Here is a 17,866-nt window from a genome sequence, read left to right on the forward strand (position 1 = left end):
CTTACTTGTGTCAGCTCTCCTTTTCTAGAATGTAGCTCTCATGATCAAACTCAGATTACCAGACCTGCCACTAAGTGCTTTTACCCACTGGGACATCTTGCTGTCCTCTTCTAATAAAATTCTCCATGGTTTTGCAGTTGTTTTCTATCTCATATGCAATTTTACTTTAAATGTTATCTTAAGTGTGAATAAAAATGGAAAATCATATATATTTTTGATGTCTCTTGCTTTAAATTGCCTGCTAAAGAGAATATTGATCTTACGTTGTACATAAGTGATTATAAATATTACCAAACAGTGATAGCCTTTTTCTTTATTCTCCATAATTTTGCTATTTTAATAATTAATTTACAAGGGCAGAGAAAAGAGAAATTGCTAAAATTCGAAAAACTTTAGTGAAAATAACTAATAAGTTATTAGAGAAGAGAATTATTATTATTATTATCATCAAAGAGAATTTTGGCAGAGGATTGTTAATGTCTTACTTTCCAGCTTTATTATGTGATCTTGGAAACGTGATTTATCACCATATATATCTTGGGATATGATGGAAAAATGACATGCTTGAAAAGAGGTTCCAAAACTGTGTCATATTTAGCCATGCATAAAAATGACTGTCACCATCATTAATTAAAACCTAGCTGTCACCATTATTAATTAAAACAATAAAGGATTCTTTATCATTATTATCATTGTTTTAAATATACAAACAAGTTCATTACTTGACATTTAGTTGGTTAAACTTAATATCCCGTGAGACCAAAGAGGAAGATCTTTGATTTAAACCATTTGATACTTCAGATAAATGATGCAAGCAGTGTCATCCCTTAAAGGACATTAAAATAGGAATTCTACTGTACAAAATCCCAGCGGGACAGCAGGCATCAGTTTGCTTTCTTCTTTAAGCCTTGGTGATTAATTTAAAAACTGAGTGCCTCAGTCTTCCCTATGTCCGCATGTCTGCTAGTGAGCGGTCAATCATGTACAAACAGGCAAGGCGTTAGATTGGCAAAATCCACTCAGTTATCTGTTTAATGGTGTAAGCAGAACATCTAATAGTGGAATTATTTGTGTCTCTTCAGAACAACATTAATGTATGCAGTCAAATCTGACTCAAAACGTCTCGTCGATCTTCTGCTTAATCTTAACATTGATGTGTTCTTAAAAGATTCCTTCAGTTGGAATGCACTGAGATATGCCATTATGGGCCATCGTAAAGTGTAAGTGTTTATATTAAAATGCCTGCTAGTTTCAAATTTAGATTTAATTATAATATTGTCTTCTACACTGGACCAGGTTTCATTGCTTAGTTGAAATAGTTTTTAAATGGCAGAATGTTAATGCACGTCACCTGTGCTGAGTCCCGGAGGATGGTAGATGAGTTATCAAGTATGAGTATAAGAGGTCTTATCTCAGGGACTGTCTCTGGTAATGAGGCTATACCCCAGGGCTTGCATACACTTACCACTAAACTTCATTCCCAGCTCTTTTCTGAATCTCAAAATATCCAGTTTGGGAGAAAATTGTACCATACCGTCTTCTACACACTCCTCCTTGAGTTCTCAAGGATCCTCAAACAACCTCAATTTCCTTAAGCCCAGTAAAGTCAAAGTGGATCCTCTTTCCTTTGTGGGAGAGAAAGGGGAAATTATAGTCATATTTTTTTTTCTGTCCACTCTTTTCGGTAGTGCTATTACAACAGATTTGGGAGTCCAGTACTGATTAAATGTCACTTCATATTTGTCTCCTGATTCTGATCTCAAAATCTATCAAAATATTCCTGAAGGCCTTGAAAGCTAAAAGTATATTCACTTTTTAATTTCAAGTTTTAAATTTTTCATACCTGAGTACACTGTATTTGCATAATTTCCACAACTCACTCTACCTTCTCCAATTCCTCCTGTGTTCCTCTCACCCCTTCCAAATTCATTACCATTATTATGGTAATTACTGTTATACATATGTGTATGACATCTACTGAGTCAAGTTAGTGTTACCTTGTTACCTAGTGTTCATGTATATGTATGTATACATCTGGGGTAGGGTCTAGTGAAGTATTCCCAAATCCATGTTAGGATGTTGATTGGTGTATTCTTGGGTAGGTCATCACACTATTGAGAGTTTGTTGGTTTTCCCTTACTCTGAAGTCATCCATCACTAACCCACAAGGGTGAGGGGAGCAGGGGTGGGCAGATGAGTTCAGACTGCCAGGTTTACAATGGGATGTCTTCTGATATCAGCTTCAGTAAGACAGCTCAACTTGATTCTTTATTCTGGGTGTACAAGGGCTGTATAGATCTCAGGTTGTGGATAGGGATTTCTAAGATAGATGTACATTTACTGGCCGAGGTGGAGGTGCTGGGAATGCTTCATTTACATGAAGAGGAACTCAGAGAACCTACTGGGCATGTTTTTACTGGGAGAGAGAAAGTTGAACCTATAATTTGGCCAGACTATGCGACTGTCCTCAGAGTTGGGAGAGGTAGAGGTTGTCTGCTGAAGTATGTAGGGTAAGAATAGGGAAAGAGCATTCCTAAATCCTGCTGGTCTCAAGATGAGATTTTTGGAGCCTATCTCAATCTCACCTTTGCTCCAAGCCAGCTCTCCCCGCTTCAGGTGCCCACAGAGTTGATAGGTGTAGCATCCCATTTTTAACTCAAATAATATATTTCAGCCATAATATAAGGCTGTGTTTTGAGAGCTGAGCCTCCTAGATTTATCTACACACAGTGATAACAAGCCAGCCCTTACTGCCTTTTCAAAATCTTGTATGTCCTCACATCTTAGCCTAGAAGATAGCCACAGTAAGGTTACCTTTGAGGACTTCATCGTTTCTGTGATCAAATATGATTTGTGATTACTCGTAAATTATTATATGCATTCAAAGCATGTTGTAGAAAGATCTCTTTCTTCTTTGATTTTCGGTTTGTACCCAATGGTTCCTTTGCACACTAACATTGTTTTTGTTGTTAAGGATCCCTTGTCACATTTAGCAGGGGAGTCAACTTGTAATAGGTTAATACAACGACTTTTTTTTCCATAGAAATGAAAATGACTCAAGCTACTTTAGTAATATTGTAAAATTTCAGGATATTCCAATATTTCCTGCCAAGGAAGTCATTATTCAAAATCTTTAAGTTGAAGCTAGATTATCTTTATTTAGGAGTTAAGTCATTTTGTGGTATCAGTATGTGCTTACATATATAAAACAGTTACATTTTCCTAGTCTGTTGGGAATAAGGATCAGGATTAAAGCGTCATAGTGACAAAGCTGTTAGGTTAAACTTTGATTTGCTAGAGGAGGAATAGAGATACACCAACCCATATCGTAGAATTTATTTATTCGTTTGGGTGGATTAGTACAATAATAGTAATAATAGTAATAGTATGAGAGAATCATTATCTCATGTAAAGAATTTGTTTAGAAACATAGGCTACAGGAAACAGAGCAGCAAATAGCCAAACATAGGAATTAACAGTTTCTGTTACTTGGAATATATCAATTATAGACCCAGATATGAATTACACCTTGAGTTTTATTTGAGATTCTAAAACAGTTCAGCATTAATAGGCAAATTATGTCATTGTTTTATGTCATACTAAATATTTTTAAGTTGTTAAATATCACTCTAACATTGTGAGTTGATGTAACAAAGTGCTTTTTTTAGAAAATTAAGTTTTAAGCCTATTCTAGTTTCATAATGTTGCTATGACAAATACCATAACTAAAGCAACTCTGGGGAGGAAAGGAAGTATTTGACTTATACTTCCAAGTCATCATTGGTAGAAGTCTTGCCAGGCATTTGCCAGGCACTCAAGTAGTACCTTAAAGCATAATCTACTCAAGAATACTTCTCTGATGGCTCTCTCACAAGCTTATGTTTAGCTAACTTTCTTATACAGTCCAAGACTACCTGCTTAGGGATGGTACTACTCACAGTGGACTGGATCCTCCTATCAATCAAGAGAATCCCCAAAGATATGTTCACAGACTGAACTAATAAGAACAATTACTAGATTGGGACTCTTTTCAGGTAATTCTAAGCTGTGTCAAGTTGACAGTTAGTGACGTTATAAGGAAAACCACTGTCTAAGAACAGAGCACCTAAGTCAGGACTCTGCTCTCCCTGTGCTCTGTCTTGAGGGGCTGGCCCTGTGTTTCCCTTTTGTACCTTGGACAACACACCACCTGCCAGGCCTTAGAGGCCAGAGCAATCTGATCCATAGGAATCAAAAGTATTGATATGCCTACTAAAAAAAAGAACAGAGCAGATTTTAAAGACCCAGGACTCCTTGTAAGACCATCTATCATGTCACATTTACCTAGTTTCTGTGTGAGCTGGTTCAGTTTCCCTTCACTGTGCTCCTCCATCATTTCCCACTAAACTGTAAGTTCAATAAAAATATTTTAGAGGTTATGAATTTTAAGTATAGTTTACTAAGTTTAGATAACGTCTAATATTGTCAAAGATGTGCTTGTAATTTTATGTATTTTATAAGTGTTTAAAACAATTTTATGCACTACCGTATTTGTTCATGACAGTGCCCGCACTATTTTGAAACACCAAAATTCAATAATTAAACATATCCGAAGATCCAATCGAGGTAAGTTTTGTGATAATAAATTACTATTCTTACTCTTACCTTATACAATAAAAGTTGTAGTAAGCAAACTTTGACTTCGTAGCCTATGGTGTTTAGTAGGGTCCTTCTTGCTCTATTATGTGATAAGTGATAACCTCATTTAAAGTGTGTGTGTGTGTGTGTGTGTGTGTGTGTGTGTGTGTGTGTATTAGGAAGCTTTTACAGTAGTAAATTTCCATATGATTGTTCTCTCTCTCTTTTCTTTAACGAATAAGCCCAGTGCTAGCAACAGGTTACCTTTTTTGTAACGGTTGTCCAGAGAGGACCCTTAGAGCCTCAAATACTACAGGCCACTTCCAGTGCTCACCATTGCTCACCAGGCACTAATGACCAAGACATCACATACTTGAGTCATAGAACACCGATAAATCAAGTTGTTTCCTCCCTCCTGGCTAACTTTCACAATGATAAAAGGTGCTATGCATCGTACCAGGGAAGAAAAGTAATCTTAGACAGCTATGAACCCTGCCATCTACAGCAATGGCCAGCCTACAAGACTTGTACATTGATTCAGTGGTCACACAAATGTCACAGGAGTAACCAACCACTTTTTAAATCCACTCCTTAAGTTGAAAACAGTATCTGGTACTAATCAGGGTCAAGAACCTCTGGGTAAAAAGATCATAGGCCTTAGGGAAAATCTGTTTCTATCATTCTACTAATGGTCACAGTCACACACACACACACACACACACACACACACACACACACACACACCAACTCCTAATTGCTATACCCACTGGTTTGTGTATCTATCAGCCCTCATCAGAGAAGCTTGTTTTACAGTAAACATGATTACTATAGGTACTTATAATTGGTCGATGTGAAAAGAATAAGAGACTGAACTATGTTCAGGCCCAAACATGACAACTATACCAAAATCCCTTGTCCCAAAGATTAGGGATCATTGTGGAAGATGTGATAGATAGATTGTATAAGAGCCAGAGGCAATGGGTAACTACAAGGTAAGAATGTTTTCTGGACACAGCAGAGAAATTACCCATATGAATTCACAAAGGTTAAGATATCATAGGTAAGACATTTGTAAGTACAAGTTAGACAAAATTCAATGGGGGTTGACAATCTCCAGGGAACATGCTTTTCTTTTCTTTTTTTTTTTTTTTTTTTTATTAACTTGAGTATTTCTTATATACATTTCGAGTGTTATTCCCTTTCCCGGTTTCCGGGCAAACATCCCCCTCCCCCCTCCCCTTCCTTATGGGTGTTCCCCTCCCAACCCTCCCCCCATTGCCGCCCTCCCCCCATAGACTAGTTCACTGGGGGTTCAGTCTTAGCAGGACCCAGGGCTTCCCCTTCCACTGGTGCTCTTACTAGGATATTCATTGCTACCTATGGGGTCAGAGTCCAGGGTCAGTCCATGTATAGTCTTTAGGTAGTGGCTTAGTCCCTGGAAGCTCTGGTTGCTTGGCATTGTTGTACTTTTGGGGTCTCGAGCCCCTTCAAGCTCTTCCAGTTCTTTCTCTGATTCCTTCAATAGGGGACCTATTCTCAGTTCAGTGGTTTGCTGCTGGCATTCGCCTCTATATTTGCTGTATTCTGGCTGTGTCTCTCAGGAGCGATCTACATCCGGCTCCTGTCGGTCTGCACTTCTTTGCTTCATCCATCTTGTCTAATTGGGTGGCTGTATATGTATGGGCCACATGTGGGGCAGGCTCTGAATGGGTGTTCCTTCAGTCTCTGTTTTAATCTTTGCCTCTCCCTTCCCTGCCAAGGGTATTCTTTTTCCTCATTTAAAGAAGGAGTGAAGCATTCACATTTTGATCATCCGTCTTGAGTTTCGTTTGTTCTAGGGATCTAGGGTAATTCAAGCATTTGGGCTAATAGCCACTTATCAATGAGTGCATACCATGTATGTCTTTCTGTGATTGGATTAGCTCACTCAGGATGATATTTTCCAGTTCCAACCATTTGCCTACGAATTTCATAAACTCGTTGTTTTTGATAGCTGAGTAATATTCCATTGTGTAGATGTACCACATTTTCTGTATCCATTCCTCTGTTGAAGGGCATCTGGGTTCTTTCCATTTTCTGGCTATTATAAATAAGGCTGCGATGAACATAGTGGAGCACGTGTCTCTTTTATATGTTGAGGCATCTTTTGGGTATATGCCCAAGAGAGGTATAGCTGGATCCTCAGGCAGTTCAATGTCCAATTTTCTGAGGAACCTCCAGACTGATTTCCAGAATGGTTTTACCAGTCTGCAATCCCACCAACAATGGAGGAGTGGAACATGCTTTTCTAAACTGTGTCTGTGGTTTGTCATACAATCCTTGACATAGCAGTAACATTAGAATGTTTAGATGATAGCTTAACCATAATGACACTGTTTTTGAGAGGTAAATTTGAAAACAGTCCACACATAGCTGATTTATCTTTTTATATTATTGTTTGTGCCATTGAAAATTATAATGAGAGCTTCACATACATCAAGGAAGTACTCATTACTTATTCACAATCACTGCCTGTCATGTTTCTGTTTGTGCAAGTATGCAGTGTATAGGGTGTCATGTATGTCAATGTAGGTATACCTAGCCATGTGTACATGCAAGAGGTTGGAAGCACTTTTGTCATATATTTTACTATTTTTTCAACTTTATTCATGTTTTTTGAGATAGCATCTCTCACTGAACCTGGAGATCACTCTTTTGGCCAGACTATCTTGATCTGTTAGCCACCAGGATCTTCATGTCTCTGCTGCCCCTGGTACTTGGGTCACAGATGTAAACTGTTGTTTAAACCTTAGAATGGATGCAGGGATTCGATTTCAGATTCTGACATTTTCACAGAATGCACTATACCACAAAACCACCCTCCAAGTCTGTATTTATCCTAATTTTTTTGGAGAACAACTGTTTATACACTGAGGCCTCATTTCTATGATCTGATTTTCCTCTTATAAGAAATGTCAATAGCTTTAACCATGTTATTTTTCTCTTTTGCAAGTGTTTTATATAAATTAAAAGTATTTTTGCTGCCACTGTGGAAAACTGTTACATCTCAAATAAATATGTAATTATATATACATATATATTTATATTAAATATACATACACATGTTATATGTATACACATATATAATAGTTTATATCAGTTATGTTCTTATCCCTGGGAACTTACTGCCATGTTAACTAACAAATGCTGTTTCAAAGTTTCTCTCTGAGGCAAGTACACATAGAGTTTTCTATGATAAAGAATTTTGACTGAAATTCTTGTTATGATATAAATTACAGTTGACTTTGAGTTCACAGTTAATGTTAACTTTCATTCCCCCATATTGATTGAACAAGTAGAAAATAATAGTAAGTATATCTCATTTTTATAATTAACATTCACTGTAGAAGATTCTGTTACATTTTTAAACATTTTACAGTTTAATATTTTTACCTTTTTCTTTAATAGTATATGATTCTGATGACCATTCTTCCCACAGGTAGGATGCATAAAATTTCTAAATAGTAAAGGTTAAATGAGTATGAAATTCCTTTTAAAAAAGTACTATTTGTATAATGGTCTATTCTGTGCTAGATTTCATAGCAATAGTTTTCTAAAATGCTGGTAAAATTTTAACATCTTTTCTAATTATGTGCCACCACCCATAGTTTGAATAATTTCTCCTTTCCTAGTTTTATTAATTTGTCCTATGATTAAGAAGTAGCTGGTGCATGATTTGAAAGTCATCTTTCCTAGCTCCCAGTGCATTCATTCTCTTGTTTCTTTGCATCAAATGATAAGATCCCATGTACCACAGGGGTCTGTAGTTCAACAACGATCAAATCAGAAAGTCAGTCATGTATGACTTCTGCTGTCAAGCTAAGAAACCCAATTGCAGTTCCATAGTTTGTCCCAGTGCTTTGATAATTGCAGTGTTAATAAATAGTACTACCATCACAGTTGTAGGACAAATTTCACTTAAGAATCACAATATCCTAAGTTTTATATAAGCAAGATGAGGAAAGTCTGGAAAGTGATTTATTTTGTTAGATTTCAAGCACAAACACAGGTGACCATGTATTATATTCACTTTGTTTAGAGAATTGTATAAATTAATCTCTCCATGTGTAAATTACTCAATTTGGTATTCTCTTTCAATTCATGCCCTGTCTATTTTCTAGTTACAGGATGTTTCCTTTCTCATCTATCCTTCGTCCTGTATTACCTGTCGTTTTTTGACATATGTTTCTATTTGAATAATTTTCAATTTATCTTAGTCACGTATTTCTTTTTAGTTGGCATCAGATAAAAACAGAGGCTTGGGGGGGTGGGTACTACAAAATCTTGGAAACTAAGAGATGAAATGTTAACACCCTGAGAAAATGGTTATTCCAGTGGAAAATCTGAGGATCAAAGCTAATTAACTGTGCTCTATGGATGTAGTCATTGGCCAAAATGTGATATAAAGGTATTTTCATTAAATGCAGGGTCCTCTTCCTTATGCATCAGACGTAGGTAGATTTTTTTAATATTTATTAACATGAGTATTGCTTATTTACATTTTGATTGTTATTTCCCTTCCCGGTTTCCGAGCCAACATCCCCCTAGCCCCTACCCCTTCCCTTCTATATGGGTGTTCCCCTCCCCACCCTCCCCCCATTACCACCCTCCCCACAACAATCACGTTCACTGGGGGTTCAGTCTTGGCAGGACCAAGGGCTTCCCCTTCCACTGGTCCTCTAACTAGGCTATTCATTGCTACCTATGAGGTTGGAGCCCAGGGTCAGTCCATGTATAGTCTTTGGGTAGTGGCTTAGTCCCTGGAAGCTCTGGTTGGTTGGCATTATTGTTCATATAGGGTCTTGAGCCCCTTCAAGTTCTTCCAGTCCTTTCTCTGATTCCTTCAACGGGGGTCCCATTCTCAGTTCAGTGGTTTGCTGCTGGCATTCGCTTATGTATTTGCTATATTCTGGCTGTGTCTCTCAGGAAAGATCTACATCCGGTTTCTGTCGGCCTGCACTTCTTTGCTTCATCCGTCTTCTCTAATTGGGTGGCTGTATATGTATGGGCCACATGTGGGGCAGACTCTGAATGGGTGTTCCTTTTGCATCTGTTCTAAACTTTGCCTCCCTATTCCCTCCCAAGGGTATTCTTGTTCCCATTTTAAAGAAGGAGTGAATCATTTGCGTTTTGGTCATCCTTCTTGAGTTTCATGTGTTCTGTGCATCTAGGGTAATTCAAGCATTTGGGCTAATAGCCACTTATTGATGAGTGCATACCATGTGTGTTTTTCTGTGATTGGGTTACCTCACCCAGGATAATATTTTCCAGTTCCCTCTATTTGCCTATAAATTTCAAAAAGTCATTGTTTTTGATAGCTGAGTAATATTCTATTGTGTAGATGTACCACATTTTCTGTATCCAGTCCTCTGTTGAAGGGCATCTGGGTCCTTTCCAGCTTCTGCCTATTATAAATAAGGCTGCTATGAACACAGTGGAACACATGTCTTTGTTATATGTGGGGGCATCTTTTGAGTATATGCCCAAGGGAGGTATAGCTGGGTCCTCAGGTACGTCAATGCCCAATTTTCTGAGGAACCTCCAGACTGATTTACAGAATGGTTGTACCAGTCTACAATCCCACCAACAACGGAGGAGTGTTCCTCTTTCTCCACATCCTTGCCAGCATTTGCTGTCACCTGAGTTTTTGATCTTAGCCGTTCTCACTGGTGTGAGGTGAAATCTCAGGGTTGTTTTGATTTGCATTTCTCTGATGACTAAAGATATTGAACTTTTCTTTAGGTGTTTCTCAGCCATTCGGCATTCCTCAGCTGTGAATTCTTTGTTTAGCTCTGAACCCCATTTTTAATAGGGTTATTTGTCTCCCTGCGGTCTAACTTCTTGAGTTCTTTGTATATTTTGGATATAAGCCCTCTATCTCTTGTAGGATTGGTAAAGATCTTTTCCCAATCTGTTGGTTGCCATTTTGTCCTAACCACAGTGTCCTTTGCCTTACAGAAGCTTTGCAGTTTTATGAGATCCCATTTGTCGATTCTTGATCTTAGAGCATAGGCCATTGGTGTTTTGTTCAGGAAATTTTCTCCAGTGCCCATGTGTTCGAGATGCTTCCCCAATTTTTCTTCTATTAGCTTGAATATATCTACTTTGATGTGGAGGTCCTTGATCCACTTGGACTTAAGCTTTGTACAGGGTGATAAGCATGGATCGATCTGCATTCTTCTACATGTTGACCTCCAGTTGAACCAGCACCATTTGCTGAAAATGCTATCTTTTTTCCATTGGATGGTTTTGGCTCCTTTGTCAAAAATCAAGTGACCATAGGTGTGTGGGTTCATTTCTGGGTCTTCAATTCTATTCCACTGGTCTATCTGTCTGTCCCTGTACCAATACCATGCAGTTTTTTATCACTATTGCTCTGTAATACTGCTTGAGTTCAGAGATAGTAATTCCCCCTGAAGTCCTTTTATTGCTGAGGATAGTTTTAGCTATCCTGGGTTTTTTGTTATTCCAGATTAATTTGCAAATTGTTCTGTCTAACTCTCTGAAGAATTGGATTGGTATGTTGATGGGGATTGCATTGAATCTGTAGATCACTTTTGGTAAAATGGCCATTTTTACTATGTTAATCCTGCCAATCCATGAGCATGGGAGATCTTTCCATCTTCTGAGGTCTTCTTCAATTTCTTTCTTCAGAGGCTTGAAGTTCTTATTGTACAAATCTTTTACTTGCTTGGTTAAAGTCACACCGAGGTATTTTATATTATTTGGGACTATTCTGAAGGGTGTCGTTTCTTTCTCGGCTTGTTTCTCTTTTGTTTAGAGGAAGGGTACTGATTTATTTGAGTTAATTTTATACCCAATCACTTTGTTGAAGGTGTTTATCAGGTTTAGTAGTTCTCTGGTGGAACTTTTGGGATCACTTAAATATACTATCATATCATCTGCAAATAGTGAAATTTTGACTTCTTCTTTTCCAATCTGTATCCCCTTGACCTCCTTTTGTTGTCTGATTGCTCTGGCTAGAACTTCAAGAACTATATTGAATAAGTAGGGAGAGAGTGGGTAACCTTGTCTAGCACCTGATTTTAGTGGGATTGCTTCAAGTTTCTCTCCATTTAGTTTAATGTTAGCAACTGGTTTGCTGTATATGGCTTTTAGTATGTTTAGGTATGGGCCTTGAATTCCTATTCTTTCCAGGACTTTTACCAGGAAGGGGTGTTGAATTTTGTCAAATGCTTTCTCAGCATCTAATGAAATGATCATGTGGTTTTGTTCTTTCAGTTTGTTTATATAATGGATCATGTTGATGGTTTTCTGTATATTAAACCATCCCTGTATGCCTGGGATGAAGCCTACTTGATTATGGTGGATGACTGTTTTTGTGCTCTTGGATTCAGTTTGCCAGAATTTTACTGAGTATTTTTGTGTCGATATTCATAAGGGAAATTAGTCTGAAGTTCTCTTTCTTTGTTGGGTCTTTGTGTGGTTTAGGTATAAGAGTAATTGTGGCTTCATAGAAGGAATTCGGGAGCACTCCATCTGTTTCAATTTTGTGGAATAGTTTGGATAGTATTGGTATGAGGTTTTCTATGAAGGTCTGATAGAATTCTGCACTAAACCCGTCTGGACCTGGGCTCTTTTTGGTTGGGAGAACTTTAATGACTGCTTCTATTTCATTAGGAGTTATGGGGTTGTTTAAATGGTTTATCTGTTCCTGATTTAACTTTGGTACCTGGTATCTGTTTAGGAAATTGCCCATTTCCTGCAGATTTTCAAGTTTTGTTGAATATAGGCTTTTGTAGTAGGATCTGATGATTTTTTGAATTTCCTCTGATTCTGTAGTTATGTCTCCCTTTTCATTTCTGATTTTGTTAATTTGGACAGACTCTCTGTGTCCTCTCATTAGTCTGGCTAAGGATTTATATATCTTGTTGACTTTCTCAAAGAACCAACTTTTGGCTCTGTGGATTCTTTCTATGGTCCTTTTTGTTTCTACTTGGTTGATTTCAGCTCTGAGTTTGATTATTTCCTGCCTTCTACTCCTCCTGGGTATATTTGCTTCTTTTTGTTCTAGAGCTTTTAGGTGTGCTGTCAAGCTGCTGACATATGCTCTCTCCTGTTTCTTTCTGCAGGCACTCAGCGCTATGAGTTTTCCTCTTAGCACAGCTTTCACTGTGTCCCATAAGTTTGGTTATGTTGTACCTTCATTTTCATTAAATTCTAAGAAGCCTTTAATTTTTTTCTTTATTTCTTCCTTGACCAGGATGTCGTTGAGTAGAGCATTGTTCAACTTACATGTATATGTGGGCATTCCTCCCTTATTGTTATTGAACACCAGCTTTAGCCCGTGGAGGTCTGATAGGACACATGGGATTATTTCTATCTTTCCATGTCTGTTGAGGCCTGTTTTATGACCTATTATATGGTCAATTTTGGAGAAAGTACCATGAGGTGGTGGGAAGAAGGTATATCCTTTTGTTTTAGAATGGAATGTTCTATAAATATCTGTTAAGTCCATTTGGTTCATGATTTCTCTTAGTCTGTCTACGTCTCTGTTTAATTTCTGTTCCCATGACCTTTCCATTGATGAGAGTGGGGTGTTGAAATCTCCTACTAGTATTGTGTGAGGTGCAATGTGTGTTTTGAGCTTTAGTGAGGTTTCTTTTATGTATGTAGGTGCCCTTGTATTTAGAGCATAGATATTTAGGATTGAGAGTTCATCTTGGTGGATTTTCCTTTGATGAATATGAAGTGTCCTTCCTTATCCTTTTTGATGACTTTTAGTTGAAAATCAATTTTATTCGATATTAGAATGGCTACTCCAGCTTGCTTCTTCCGACCATTTGCTCGGAAAGTTGTTTTCCAGCCTTTCACTCTGAGGTAGTGTCTGTCTTTGTCTCTGAGGTGTGTTTCCTGGAGGCAGCAGAATGCAGGGTCCTCATTGCATATCCAGTTTGTTAATATATGTTTTTTATTGGGGAGTTGAGACCATTGATGTTGAGAGATATTAAGGAATAGTGATTATTGCTTCCTCTTATATTCATATTTGGATGTGAGATTATGTCTGTGTGCTTCTCTTCTCTTTGTTTTGTTGCCAAGACGATTAGTTTCTTGCTTTTTCTAGGGTGTAGCTTGCCTCCTTATGTTGGGCTTTACCATTTATCCTTTGTAGGGCTGGATTTGTAGAAAGATATTGTGTTAAATTTGGTTTTGTCATGGAATATCTTGGTTTCTCCATCTATGTTAATTGAGAGTTTTGCAGGATACAGTAACCTGGGCTGGCATTTGTGTTCTCTTAGGGTCTGTATGACATCTGTCCAGGATCTTCTGGCTTTCATAGTCTCTGGCAAGAAGTCTGGTATAATTCTGATAGGTCTGCCTTTATATGTTACTTGACCTTTTTTCCCTTACTGCTTTTAATATTCTTTATTTTGTGCATTTGGTGTTTTGACTATTATGTGACGGGAGGAGTTTCTTTTCTGGTCCAATCTATTTGGAGTTCTGTAGGCTTCTTGTATGCTTATGGGCATCTCTTTCTTTAGGTTAGGGAAATTTTCTTCTATGATTTTGTTGAAGATATTTACTGATCCTTTGAGCTGGGAGTCTTCACTGTCTTCTATACCTATTATCCTTAGGTTTGATCTTCTCATTGAGTCCTGGATTTCCTGTATGTTTTGGACCAGTAGGTTTTTCTGTTTTACATTATCTTTGACAGTTGTGTTGATGATTTCTATGGAATCTTCTGCTCCTGAGATTCTCTCTTCTATCTCTTGTATTCTGTTGGTGATGCTTGTATCTGCGGCTCCTTGTCTCTTCCTTTGGTTTTCTATATCCAGGGTTGTCTCCCTTTGTGTTTTCTTTATTGCTTCTATTTCCATTTTTAATTCCTTCACCTGTTTGACTGTGTTTTCCTGGAATTCTTTCAGGGATTTTTGTTATTCCTCTCTATAGGCTTCTACTTGTTTATTTATGTTTTCCTGCATTTCTCTAAGGGAGTTCTTCATGTCTTTCTTCAAGTCCTCCAGCATCATGATCAAATGTGATTTTAAATCTAGATCTTGCTTTTCTGGTATATTTGGATATTCAATGTTTGCTTTGGTGGGAGAATTGGGCTCTGATGGTGCCATGTAGTCTTGGTTTCTGTTGCTTGGGTTCCTGTGCTTGCCTCTTGCCATCAGGTTGTCTCTGGTGTTAACCTTATTCTGCTATTTCTGACAGTGGCTAGACTTTCCTATAGGCCTGTGTGTCAAGAGTGCTGTAGACCTGTTTTCCTGTTTTCTTTCAACCAGTTATGGGGACAGAGTGTTCTGCTTTGGGGCGTGTAGTCTTTCCTGTCTACTGGTCTTCAGCTGTTCCTGTGGGCCTGTGTCCTGAGTCCATCAGGCAGGTCACTTGCAGCAGAAAAGTTGGTCTTACCTGTGGTCCCGCAGCTCAAGTTGCTCGTGGGGGGCTGCTTTTAAGGGCGGCAACCAGGAGGGCCTATGCCGCCTTTTCCTGGCCCCCCCTTTCACTGGCCTCCCAGATGGTGTTAGGTGTTTTCCTCTGGAGTCAGAAATGTGGGCAGAGTGTAGTCTCTTCTGGTTTCCCAGGCATGTCTGTCCCTGACAAGGTTTAGCTCTCCCTCCCAGGGGATTTGGGTGCAGAGAACTGTTGACCTGGTTTGCTTCAGGTCTGGGCAGTGTCTGCACTGCGGGGGATCTGCTGTTCGAGTGCCCCTATCTTCCGGTTCCCAGAGGCCATATATAGTTTCCTCTTGGGCCAGGGATCTGGGCAGGGTTGGGCAGTATTGGTGGTCTCTCCCGCTCTGCAGTCTCAGGAGTGCCCACCTGTCCGGGTGGTGAGCTCTCTCCCCCAAGGGGTTTAGGAGCAGTGAGCTGTGGGCTGGGATCAGCGAGGTTGTGGCTCCAGTCATAGGTAGATATTTACAATAGCCGAAAATTGAATGTAGTTATTAGAAAGAAGGAAAAGAATGAAACTAGTATGTTAGGCCAGGGTAAAGATTAAAAGGAATGGGTAATTTGTAAAATAACCTGGGGAGACTGAGAATAAGGTTTCTAAATATCAAAATATTGCTACTAGTCACGATTTTTATAAAGGTAACAGATATAAAAGCTAAAGACTTTTAAAAATTATATTATGTTATTTAAATATATATTAGAATAGGGTTCAAAGTAGTCTTGAAAAATGTGTTTCATTTTGTGTTTAATTGTTGAAACTTACAAAGTCTACTGCTGAGAAATTTAAAAATAAGTTGAGCCACTGACAAGGGTCTCCATAGTAGATAGGAATGTGACATCATTTATGTCACCACAATTTTACAGTTCCTCAAGTACCAAGAACTGGAAAGTGCTAAACGAAAAATATTCATTGGCCAGGGCAATTTGCCCCCTCCTTCTTTCTCCTTTCCCATGTCACTTTTCTTCTGTTGTTGACCCTTCGGTTAGTTTTTTACTAAAGTAATAAAACAGCTACTGCTACACTTCTGTGATTCTTTCAGGAATCTGCACATGCCTCAAGTAGAGAGGTGTGCATGTGTTTCTGTGTTAGTGCATGTGTGCCTGTTTGCGTGTGTGTGTGTGTGTGTGTGTGTGTGTGTGTGTGTGTGTGTGCCTATGTGTGTGTGAGTGTGTAGGCACATGAGTGTGTAGATCACAAGACAACTCCAAGCATCTTTCTCCATTGCTCTCTACCTTAGTTGCTCTCCGAGACACAAGATTATCATTTTGGCTTGACTGGCTGACTGGAGTTTGGGATCTGCAATCTCTGAAGCTCTATCCCTCCTTCTGTGGTGGCAGGCACATTCCACCTTGTCTGACTCTCCATGTGTTTGGGGAATCTCATCTCAGGACTGCATTCTTGTGCAGCAAGAATTGTACTCACCAATTCACCTTGCCAGTTCCAGGACAGGCAAATTTGAATACAGAATCTCCTCAGGTTCTTACAAGTACTATCTGATAGGTACTCTCTGCAATGAAAGTGTGTGTGAGCCTTTATTGACAATTTCATTGATTGACAGAAGAGGCAGAATGAGGTAGCTTTGAAAACCTTAGAGGTACACAAAGAAATAATATTTATTATTCAAATAGCTAAAGCTTTGCCACATTTTAGAATAACCTCACTTAACAATTTTGTTCTATATTTTGTTTTACAGAACTCTCATTGAATCTTCTTCAAGAACTAACTTACTTATACCACGCAGGGATAAACGTCATAGCGGTACTTCGGTAAATTGACCTTTGTGAAATTACTGAGTGTGCTGAAACTTGTTTTGTTGCTTATATTCAAAATTTAGTCACAGTTTACCTATCATTTTATTTGAAAAGTTGGGCAGAAAAGTATATAATTTATATATTATATCATATAAGTTATATATAAATATTATATGAAGTATCTAGTTATTTTTACTGTGGTGAATTCCAAATGAAAGTAAATATTTTGAGATACTAGCAACCAAAATGGAGGTGAAAATTCAGAGTGGTAGAAAAATTATACTATAAATACATTTCATACAGTAGAGAAAATCTCAAATTCATATCAAGCATTTTGATAAGTGAAAATTAATATGATATTTAAGTTATACAGATACAGCTATTACAATTCTTATGCTTTAATAAATGTTCAACATATTCAATTATTGTATCAATAAAGGATTAATCAATTGATCTCCCTGGTGGCTTTAATTTCAAAACTATGTATCTAAGAATATATAAGCTTGACTATTAATTTCTTTGTTGAATGTTTTAGTATCATAATTTTTAGGAGATTTTTGTATCTATCTCTCACATTGGTTTTCTTATTACAAAAATATGCATATGAACATTTAGAAATCCAAAAATCTATTTCTTAAAATTAGTATTAAATTTTAATTTCATAATGTTCTTTTCATTATGGTTAGTCCCAAATAATAATCAGTTCTAGGAGGCTCATTAATACTGGTTATTGAGAGTCTCTTCAGGCCCAACATGACATACTACAAAGTATTTAATATGACACATGTATTCTATTAGTCGAAAACAGTCCCTGTAGCTGTTATTATGTTTATGTTTAGTGATGTATCAAAGCAATGTCTCTGATAAGAACTTGGACATATAAGTATTAATAAAGTGGCATATAAAATTGTGAGAAATAAAAATTAGTGTTAGGTATGCAAAGACATCAGTGCCAGTGTTACTTATGGAAGAACTGTCTCCTGATTATGGTCAGTGGGAAAACAAAGACTGGTTGAAGGTTGTCAGCAAGACTGGGACTA

At 37.9% G+C, this 17,866-nt stretch overlaps 1 protein-coding gene across 4 annotated transcripts in view; it reads left to right on the top strand.

The window, feature by feature from the left end:
• The window catches only part of Poted (POTE ankyrin domain family member D), a 33,554-nt gene that overhangs the window by 9,034 nt on the left and 6,654 nt on the right, over window positions 1-17,866 (top strand). For 3 of the 4 annotated variants that reach the window (NM_001432330.1, XM_087591564.1, XM_087591563.1), the window contains 4 exon segments: window positions 1,083-1,220; window positions 4,544-4,605; window positions 8,065-8,095; window positions 16,769-16,841. In NM_001432330.1, coding sequence (NP_001419259.1) covers window positions 1,083-1,220; window positions 4,544-4,605; window positions 8,065-8,095; window positions 16,769-16,841 — 304 coding nt within the window. 4 annotated transcript variants of the gene reach the window in all.

This window comes from Rattus norvegicus, chromosome 17, assembly GCF_021556685.1.
Source record: "Rattus norvegicus strain SHRSP/BbbUtx chromosome 17, alternate assembly SHRSP_T2T, whole genome shotgun sequence".
Lineage (NCBI taxonomy): Eukaryota > Metazoa > Chordata > Mammalia > Rodentia > Muridae > Rattus > Rattus norvegicus.